At 45.2% G+C, this 10,568-nt stretch overlaps 1 protein-coding gene across 1 annotated transcript in view; it reads left to right on the top strand.

Annotated features, from left to right (window-relative positions):
* Efcab2 (EF-hand calcium binding domain 2) overlaps positions 1–10,568 on the top strand; it is a 111,800-nt gene that overhangs the window by 74,828 nt on the left and 26,404 nt on the right. Inside the window, exon 3 of the mRNA XM_004626925.2 lies at positions 5,140–5,212. Within this exon, the coding sequence (XP_004626982.1) occupies positions 5,140–5,212 (73 nt within the window). The remainder of the gene's footprint in view (positions 1–5,139; positions 5,213–10,568) is intronic.

Raw genomic sequence — 10,568 nt, 5'->3', positions numbered from 1 at the left:
GACGCAGGGTACCAGGAAGCTCTCCACACACTCACTGGACCTGGGCTAGGACTGTGTTTTATATTTCTTCATTGTGACAGAACTTTCAATTATGAAATGCGTAAAAATGTTATTAATACAATTTCATTATATATTAAATAATTGAAAGTAATTGAAACAGGATCAAGACATCTAATAAGCAGCTTCTATTGACATACACAGAACTGCACAAAAGAGCAAATGTTTTCTAGGTTATTTATATGAGGCAAGATTTCTGCTTTCATTTTCTAATATTGTATGTGCTTATGTTTGCTTTTTAGTAAAAGCTTTATTTAAGAAATTTCAAACCTATAGATTGTGAGAGTGGTATACTATGTGCATTCACTTGGACTTACTATTTACACATTTTATTTCATCATCCTCTTGCCAGCCTGTAGCATAAGTCACAGGCATTGGAGTCTTTTTCTGAGATGCTTCAGGGTACATCTTCAAGAACAAAAACATTCTCTTCCATAAAACCACAGGTTTTATGTCTTTGTGTGTTTGTGTTAGCTTTCTGCCTCTGTAACAAAATACCTGAGTTAATCAATTTAAATGGAGGAAAGGTTTACTTCCGCTCACAGTTTCAGTCCATAGTTGGTTGGCCTGTGGCGAGGCAGAGCATGGTGGCAGGAGCATGGGGTGGAACGGCTAGTTCTCACCATAGTGGCCGGGAGGAAAAGAGCATAACAAGGAGATGCGGAGCCCCGGCATCCCCCGTGAGGGTGTGCCCCAGTGGCTCAGCTGCCTTCCCATGGGCCCCACCTCTTAGGGGCCCCCTTACTTCCCAGCAGCTCCACAGCCTGGTAACCATGCTTTTAACATTTGTGTCTCAGGGGACACTTATCCAAATCAGAGTGATGGTCTTCCAAACAGATCCTAGAGCCACAGTATGTACGGAGAGCTTCACGAGGTCATGTGGCTCATTCTGCTTCTCGCGGGTAAATTCCGGGCCAGTATAAAGCTGTTTTTCAAGAGGACAAGTGCGGGTTCCCAGGGATGAGCCTGACATAGAAATGTGTGAATCAAAAAGAGTACAGGACAGTTCTCAGGACATGTATGTGTCCCCCACCTGAAAAACCAGGCTGAGGGTGCAGCCCAGTGGCATGGTGTGCGGTAGCTGGCACAGGTCCTGCGGCCCATCCCAGCACCAACAGCATTAAAACAATAAGCAAACCAGACTGTGCTAAGGCGAACATCTGAGGATCAGATCTGCTCCTCAGATCTGTCTCCAGCGCACCCACCGGGTGCAGCACCCAGAGCCTCCTTTGGAAGCACCCCCTGACAGTCACCAAGTTCTGCTGTAGCCTCACTGAGTGCTCGGCTGCGCTTCAGCAGGCAGCAGCTGCCGTGGCTAGTCACGTGGCCTCTCAGCCGCGTGTTCAAGTCCCATTCCCACTGTGCACTGCTAGTGTGGTCTTGGGGAGGGGGCTCAACCCATGGTCCAGTTTCCTCCTCTGAAAGATAATGGTAGCTGTGTTGAGCTGCTGTGAGGTGTGAGTCTTACAGCTGCGGCTGATGGAGGCCGTGAAACAGCATCACTCTCTTTGGCTACTGCTCGCTTGACAGCCAGAAGACATTCTCTCTCCTGTCCTCGCCTCCCATGATCCTGGCAAAGGACTAGGCAGAGGACTGAGGCTCCCAGAGGGCGCAGGCAAGCAGGAGGAGGCCCTGGTCCACTCCACGTGGGAGCCTTGCTTGTTCTGCCTGTCCTCTCCTCGGTCCTCTGTCAGCCTCCACAGCTCTTAGCGAATAAGTAATTCACAAGATTTGAAGGTATTGAAAGAAAACAGGGAGGTAGAACGGTTGGAGGTGGTAAAACAGGTATTGAATCTTTGTTTTTCAAGATAAGGAAAAGTTTCAGGGAAATGAGGCAGCAAATAAAGGGGAGAATGCGGAGATTGAGAGGAGGGCAGGCATGTCCCAGACACACATGAGCCAAGACCCGGTGAGAGACCTGGCGCCGGGCAGGTCCTGAGATAGGAAGGAGCCTTTCCAGTCCTCCAAGGCTCAGAGCTGGGAAAGAGGCCCAACAGGGGCCCTGGAGTGGGACCAGGCGGTGGCAGTGGCACTGGCGGGGTTGAGGGCTAGTGGTGAAGCGGGTGGCAGACGGGAGGAGCAGTGCTCAGAATGCACCCAGAGCTGGTCCAGAGCAGCGGGGTGGGGGTGGGGTGCCAGGAAATGGACCAAGGAGGAAAGGGTCCTTAGCACCAGTCTGGGAGGAATGATTTTGTAGCGGGCTGTCTTTTTCTGTTGTTTTGCCCAGCTATGCTTTACAGGAATAGAGGAAGTGAAAATGAGGGTGCCGGAGGTAAGAGGAACAGGGGAGGCAGGATGGTGAGGGCCCAGCTCAGGAGGGTGACAATGGGACTCCCCAGTGGCTGACCCATGGCTTAACTAACTGCTCAGCTCAGGTCCATGAGTGAGCCCAGGAGAGACTGGGGAGGGGGGCTGCCCAGCCACCCCACATTTGTGGAGAATAATAAATCATCCTCACGCCAGTTGTGTGTAGGGCAGCCTGATTCAGAGCAGTCAAGGGCGGTGATGCTCTGTGTCATGGCGACAGAGCTACTTGGGAGGCAGGAAGGGATGAGAGGAACTGAGGTACTTGGCGGGCCCCTGGAAGACACCATGCGCCTGAGGCTGAGTGTGGCTAGGGGGTGCGGCCTTGAGCTCCACCACGGGGCAGCTGGGCTCTCTTCCTCCTTCTTGCCCCTGCGAAGACCTTGCCGTTCACTGTCCCGGGGACAGGGGCTTCAGCTGGGAGTTTCTTTGCCAGCCCGTTTCCAAATCACAAAATAAAGGCTGCAGATCTGAATTGCATGGTGGGCTTTGAAAACTACAGACAAGTTGCATCTCTACTTTTATATATCCGGTCAATACATGTTACATATCATCCCCTACTGGCCAAGACCAGTAGAGTGTGATGTTAATTCTTCTCCTGTGACCTCTCTCCCTCTTATGTGGTACTGGGACCCCACAGCCAGTGCAGTCTCGAGGGGAAGTGGGGGAGAGGAGACCCTTAATGCTGATGAGAGGTACAGGTGAGAGGTGAGGACAGCTTTGTGTCCCGAGTGCCATGCTGAGCTCAGCCCCAGGAAGCCTCCATCACCCAGGGCAGACTGGCCCCCAGGAGGAGGGGCTGCCCTCAGAACCAGCAGATGGAAGGATGCTGAGGTAGGTAGGGTCTGGGAGGACGGGGAGAATGCTTAGTTCTCCAAAGAGTTGTGTTGTTCTTTAGCCCAACTTGGGCTCATCAGCAAAATAACCCGCACATGTTTCCCTTGTCTAAATTAGGCCTTTGTGATTCTGGACTAGAGAGGAAGGAGATGGTGTGTTCTGTGGTCCGCCTGGGCAGAGAGAGCCTTGTAGTTAGAGCAGCTCAAGGAACAGGAGGCTGACAGATGCCTCAAAGAGAGGTAGACAGACGGCCACTCTGCCACCTTCTCTCTTGCAGCAGCCTGCAGGGGGCGGGACCTGGGGTGGAGTGGCCATGTGGTCACTGTGCATGGAGCCGCTGGAAGGGCAGCCCCTCCCTGGGAAGCTGTGTCTGCAGCCTTCTCTGCATGGTCCCTTCCCACCCCTGACAAGACCTGCTCACACGTATCTGGTCACACAAGGTTTTTACAGCTCAGCCTTGGCACCGTATTCCCCAGGCTCAGCCTGCTGCCACTGGGTCTAAGTGTAGGGGGAGGCACTGTGTTAGTTACCAGGCGGCTTAGATGTGTAGGCAGTCTGGCCACCCTTGCAAGTCCTAGAGCTGGGATGGATCCTTGCGGTCTAGCCTGGACACCATGCTTCCCATCTCCTTCACGGGTATAAATTTCACCACAAACCTCTGGGTGGATGTCAGCACCTTCATTTTACAGATGTGGAACCTGAGGCTCAAGACAGTTCGGGGACAGTTAAAATCAACTGATGGGCCAGCAAGATAGCTCAGTGGACTAAAGCACCTGCTTAGGCAAGCTTAGGCAAGTGCAGGGACTGTGGCTCAACCCTGGCACCACATGTCACGCCAGCCCCACCCCCAGGGCCAGCTGAGCTGACAAGAATCCCGGCATGGTGGCACATGCCTGCAATCCCAGCGCTGGGGAGACTGAAAACAGGAGGATCACTGTGAGTCTGACCTGCGTAGTGAGACCCTGCAACAACCAAATACATTTAAAAATCAATCAATCAATCAAATCTCTGGCAAGCGCCTGCCTCTCTTGCTGACTCCCTTCCTCTCCTTTCTGTTCCTTTCCAGAGCATCTTGGTTTGGGCTCAGGCAGAGCTTACATCTGCCAGTCAATGAAATGGAGCTTTCCTCTCTCTTTCACTCACTTGTCTGCCTTTTCCCTTCCCCCAGAGAGTGTCTTTTCCAATTACAAAAGTTGCTCGCTATGTCGCGGTTCGACTTTCGCAGACACTGCTTTGTGGGTTTTCAAAAAATATTAATCTAAATTATTTATCATGGATTTTTCACTATATCATGGAATTTTGTTATATCGTGGGATTTTGCAGTAGTGTACAATACTGTATAGGTGTTTATACAGTATAGTTTTATTTATATGCATAGTTTATAGTTTTAATGATTTTTGCCTGAGAATTTTAAAACATATAAAATACATTTAAAATGTTAATTCTAACATATTAAAATAATATTAGATCAAAATAAAATACATTGTTTACAGTATGTATTTCTTTAGCAGATGAATACATATTGTACAGTGCAGTATGCATATGTTGTTAAATACGTAGGTTTAGAGTTTAGAAAATGTAAGAACATTAGAAGTGTTTTTAAAAGGGTGGGGAAGGGTTATAAAGAGTGTGGGAAGGGTTTATAAAGCCTTAAATATTTATAAATACTAAAATAAATATAAAGTCGCTACTTCCGTGATTTTCTCTCATTGCGGGCTGGGGGTTGAGGGCTGGGGGTGGGAGTGGGCGGGGTCTGGAATGTAACCCCCCATGCTAAGTGAGGGCCGCTGTGTGAGGCAATGCTGAGTGATTTGCTTTGCAGTGTTACCTCTGGTCTGAAAGAACTTGAGTATAACTATTTAATTTGGTATTTATATAAGCCTTGGCTTTTTGGAGTTTGTGCAGTATTCTAAAACTATGGAAGTCTTTTTTTTTTTCCAGAGAGATTGGGACAATTGTCAGGTCATTGGGATGCTGCCCCAGTGAAGGAGAACTACACGATCTGCTTGCAGAGGTAAGGAGCAGAGCACAAGGCTCATTCCGCTGGCTCAGATGCCTCACGATTAAGAAAAAAAATCCCTACTTGGAACTAAAAATACCCTAAACCACTGAATGTGCTCTCTGAAAATAGCAGGACAACTGTGCATATCAGTCAGCCCACAGGGTCTGAATGCGCTCAGCCCAGATACGGAGGACAGGGCTGTGGACAAGTGGTACCACTGCTCTCCCTGTATGTGTCATCCTCTTTAACATTAAAGAAAAGCCAGTTGACACAAGGGACTGACCCTCTGCAGGAAGGCTAATGACAAGGTGAAAGGAATACACTGAATAAGGAGAAAGAATCCAAAGGAAACTGAGGAATTTATGTTTATTTGGAAAAATAAAAATTAAGCCTCAGGGGCCCAGGGAGATGACTCAGTAGAATAAGCGCTTCCCTGGCAAGCGCAAGAGCCTGAGTTCAATCCCTGGTTCCACAAAAATAAATAAATAAATAAATAAATAAATAAATAAATAAATAAATAAAAAATTAAGCCTCAGAAAGCAGCAAACTTTAAAATAAAAACTAACTTTATATTGATCATTCTAAAAAATTTTTAATGATTATTTGTAATTATGTTGTTAAAAAAAAGTTGCAATGAGAAGCTGGGAAGATAGCTCAGTGCTTAAGTGCCTGCCTAGCAAGCACAAGGTCTTGAGTTCAATTCCCAGTACAAAAAAAAAAAAAAAAAAAAATACAATGAATTTAGTTCACAAATCTTGGTTGGCCTTAGTTCAGATTATAGAATTGAATGCTACTTCCTCCCATAAAGTAGAATAGGTGTCCCAGGGAGCTGCACCGAAGCGACCAATTTTACAGATGAAAGCTAACAAGAAGAAGCAGTGGACGGAGGGTGTGGCTGCTTCAGAGTACTGGCCTCATAAGGCAGGGGCAGGGAGACAGAAGGGCAGGGAAGTGGCTGGTAAACATTAGCTGACTTCAGGGTACTTTTTTGTTATTAAATTGGGGGATTTCCCTATCATGGCAATTGAAACTGACTTGTTTGGGGATATTTGGTTGTTTTGTCTCTCCAGTGTAGTTTTGGGTTGGAGACTTCAAACTTCAGAATGATCCATTCTGATTTTTTTTCCATAATTTTATTGAGAAACAAATAGCAATGAGACAGTTTCAAATCAAATTGGTAGGACAGTTTCAATAATTAACATGTTACATACATTCTTTCTAGTGGTTAATTGCTGTACAAGATGCAAACATGATATCCTATTTACAAACACCATTAGAACAAATCCCTCTATTCATTAAGAGAATGTAACTATATATATCTATCCCAACCACTTTGAATACACAGATACAAAATGGACATTCATCTGTATCCCCTTTTTTTGTTAAGTGCCGTCATTTGAATTTTATAGGTGTGTAAACTCAGCAAAATAGTCTAAAAGAGTCCAGTAGCCCATAATAGCATTGGGTCTTCTGCTTCACTGGCAATGTCAGAAATTGTTGACCTGAGTCCCCTACAGCTCAACATAACAGCATGGCTTTACTTCTTATATTTTGTTTTTATACTTTTCTGCTGGATGATTAAGACCAAGGTAAAGCAGGACCTATGCAACAAGAGTTGTAGCTTTTGGGTCTGATAAGGTCAGTGGAATCCCCTCAGGACTTATCCTGAGATCCTGTATGGTTAACAACCTAAGTTTGCAGACCAAAATTTCTGGGCCCCTAAAGACCAAGAAAAAGGAGGGCTGAAAGGTAAACCAACATTTTGGCCCTAGCCTTCCAAGGTCAGTTAAGACTCAGGACATAGGAGAACTTGTACTGTAATGTCACGTAACTCATTAGTGTCCCAAATTTTCTGATCAAGGAGATTATGGGGCCAAAGAGGAAAGTGATCGATGATGTAGAGTGTGCCTAAGGAGAGTCACATGGAGAGAAAACATTCTCTCAGGCTTTCACAGAGAGCACATTGGCCAAGCAATGGCTGTGACTCATCCACATGGCTGACACTGCCATTCTGATTTTTAGTCTGGTCTTTAGGGGCCCAGTGCAAGAGCCAAGGCAATGGCCTCTTGTAGTGAGTCTGTCCCTGCGGTGATCCCAGGGCCAGGGAGATTCATGCCGTCTGGCTTTCTGGAAAGGTCTCTACTCTGATGTTTTCTTTTCTTTCTTTTCTTCCTTTCCTTCTGCTGCTGCTGCTGCTGCAGCTGTGGCTGTGGGCCGTGTGCATGCTAAGCACACTGAGCCGCACCCTCAGCCGGGATCTAACTTCAGGGCTGGTTCCGGTTAAACAAAGCAGAGGCCATAAAGGGAGAGCAGTACCTGGGCCCCCAGCGAGAGGAGGATCTCCAGAATTACTTATCTAGGGACTGGCGTTTTGGCAGTGGCTGGGGATTAACAAGGAGAGTGAGAGAGAAAGACAGAAATGGAATTTTATTTATATCCTTATTCTTCATAACTAGCACAGTGCTTGCTCGGTCAGTGTTATGTTGAAGAAAAGGAATCAGGATTTGGGAAGTCACTTAACCTCTGCTGAGTATCAGCTTCTCCAAAACAATATATATTTCAAAAATCAGCTTAAAAAGAAATGAAATAATGTGCAAAAAGACATGCTGTGAGTGCTACAACATTATATAAAGTTGAGTGATGGAACAGGAGAGAGATGCTGCTGTCGTCCAGATATTAAAAGACCATGACGGTTAAGAAGCATTGTTAAGTTTTCTTTAGCATTCAGAACTATTAATTTGTTTGTTTGTTGTTGTTTTTTTTAGTCAGAGTCACACTATTTAATCCAGGCTCTCTTGTCTCAGCTTTCTAAGTGCTGGGTTTATAGGTATGTGCTACCACACCAGGCTATAACATTTAAAACTATTTATAGCTGGGGCATGGTGGTACACCTCTAATCCCAGAACTCGCGAGGCTGAGGCAGGAGGATCATTGTGAGCTTGAGACCAGCTTGGACTACAGCCTGAGACCCTGTCCCAAGAGGACAAACAAACAAACAAACAAAAAACCAACTAGGTTGTAAGAATGCATTGTTTTTCTACTTTGGAATTCCAGAAAGGTATTTTTATTAAGATTGGGAGAAAAGGCTTGTTCATCCTGAATTTGTGCTCACATTAAAAAAAGAATAAGAAACAAACAAATCAAACACATAAGATGCTTTTAATTATTGCTGTTATAGAATGTTTACCAGCAAAATAGCTCAGTGGTCTAAAGCACCTGCTTAGGCAAGTGCACAAGGACCACAGTTCAATCCCCAGCACCACATGACATGCCAGCCCCGCCCCAGGGGTGGGCTGAGCCAGCCACAAAAAACAAAAGAAAACAAAAACTTGAATTGGGGTTAGGAAGAGCAAACTGGCTCTATGGAAGAGATGAAAACTGTCAGATGAACTTGTGGTGACCAGAAATGCAGAACGACTCTCAGCTAGGTCCCTAGTGGGCTGTTTGCATGTCGTGATGTGTATCAGGGATTGGCACACTACGGCTCCTGGCCTAAGCCTTTTGCCACCGATGTGTGTAAACTTCATGGGAACACAGCCACAGCCTTTATTCACATGTTACCTGTGGATATTGTGTAGTGAGGGACACAAACTCTGACTTGCCAACCTTTAATATTCACAATAAGGAAAAATAAGAAAAAAACAAAAAAAGATACATTTTGCAGCAAAAAGAGGCCTTGTATGGAAAAGATTCACCAGTCCTTGATCTATTTGTCTCTGTGCCAAAGTAAACAGATGGCCCGGCATATGAGTGAGACCACCAGGGCCACTGGATCCTGAATCGACCCAGAGCGCAGGCTCGGTGTGCAACCCTTCAGCAGAACTCCCTGCAAAGAGGCTAGAGGCAAGACCCACCCAGCTGGTTCAGGAGCAGAACATCTTGCCAGAGTGGCACAGAAGGTTCACCTCCAAGGGCTGCAGCAGGAAGAAGTGGAGTACAGCAGCCAGACCCCAGCCAGATCCAAGCAACACCCACCTGGAGGAATTTGAACTTCGTAGATCTGGACCTGGTGCTAAGGTAATAACTCTATCTAGCTCTACACCAAAGGTCAGAAGACAGTGGTATACAAAATGACAAAGAGAAGGAACAAAATGACAGTCTCAGGCACCGAGACCACCCAGGACAAATGCAAAAGACACTAGCGCTGAGGAAACTGGAAATCATACACCTGATATCTCTGAAATAACAGCTTTGGAAGTAAAGAAACAACTGCAGAAATGTACAGAAGAAATCAGATCAGAAATAATTGCTGAACTAAAAAATGTAGTGATAACTATAATCAAAGAAGTACTAAGTGCTTCTAAAGAAGACACTGATAAAAAAATAGAGCAAAATATAGAAATGATTAACTCCTTGAATAAGCAATGTAGGAAAGAAATAGAATGCATGAAGCAGATTCAAAGTGATATACAGGAAATTAAAGCCTCAGTCACAAGCTGGCAAAACTGTTTGAGTGAAAGTGAAAATAGACTTTCTGACCTTAAAGACACCACTGCACCTAGCGAAAAAGTAAGAAAAGATCTCTTGAAAACAACTAGGAGCAGGAAAATATAATTCAATACTTGCAAGACGATACAAAGATGGACAATGTGAGACTAATAGGCATCAATGAGAAGGAAGGAGTCAGTACAAGTGATATAAAAAGAATATGGGCAGAAGTAATAGCAGAAAACTTCCCAAATATGGGGCAACAATCTGACATTCCTGTAACCAAAGCATACAGAACTCCAAATAACATCACCCAGTGAAAACCACACCCAGACATATAATAATCAAGATCCCAGAAATTCAGCACAGGAGCAGTATACTAAAAGCCACTAAAGAAAAGAAACAGGTCACATTTAAAGGAAAACCCATCAGAATAACGGCAGATTTCTCTTCATAAACCATCAAGTCAAGAAGAGCATGGAGCAAAGTACTTTTAGTCTTGCAAGAAAACAAATTCCAACCCAGACTGATATACCCTGCAAAACTCTCTTTCAAGTATAATGGAGAAGTGTAATACTTCCATGACAAAGAACTAAAGAATTTCATGATGACAAAGCCAAGCCTACACAGACTACTAAATGATATTCTAGAGAGGGAGCAAATTGATCACAGCCCCATGAATGAGAGTGGAAAGAACCCACCAAATAAGGCAAACAATTAAACACAGGAGAATAAGAGGTATACAATAGTATTCTTTCATGTTCAGCAAAATATTTCCATCAGCACACTCTGCAAATGGACTTCTCTTCCACCCTATGGGTCATGATTCCACCTGAGTCTATAGGGTGGATTTCAAAGAAATAGCTGTAGCTCAGTTCCACAAGTGACACCTGGCCACCAGTAACTGTCATAGTCATTATGCATGTCTACAACACACTAG

The sequence above is a fragment of the Octodon degus genome, unplaced genomic scaffold (genome assembly GCF_000260255.1).
Source record: "Octodon degus isolate 3935 unplaced genomic scaffold, OctDeg1.0 scaffold00017, whole genome shotgun sequence".
In the NCBI taxonomy this organism is placed as follows: Eukaryota; Metazoa; Chordata; class Mammalia; order Rodentia; family Octodontidae; genus Octodon; species Octodon degus.
Note: the sequence above shows the minus strand (reverse complement) of the source record. Positions and strands in the feature narration are given on the sequence as shown.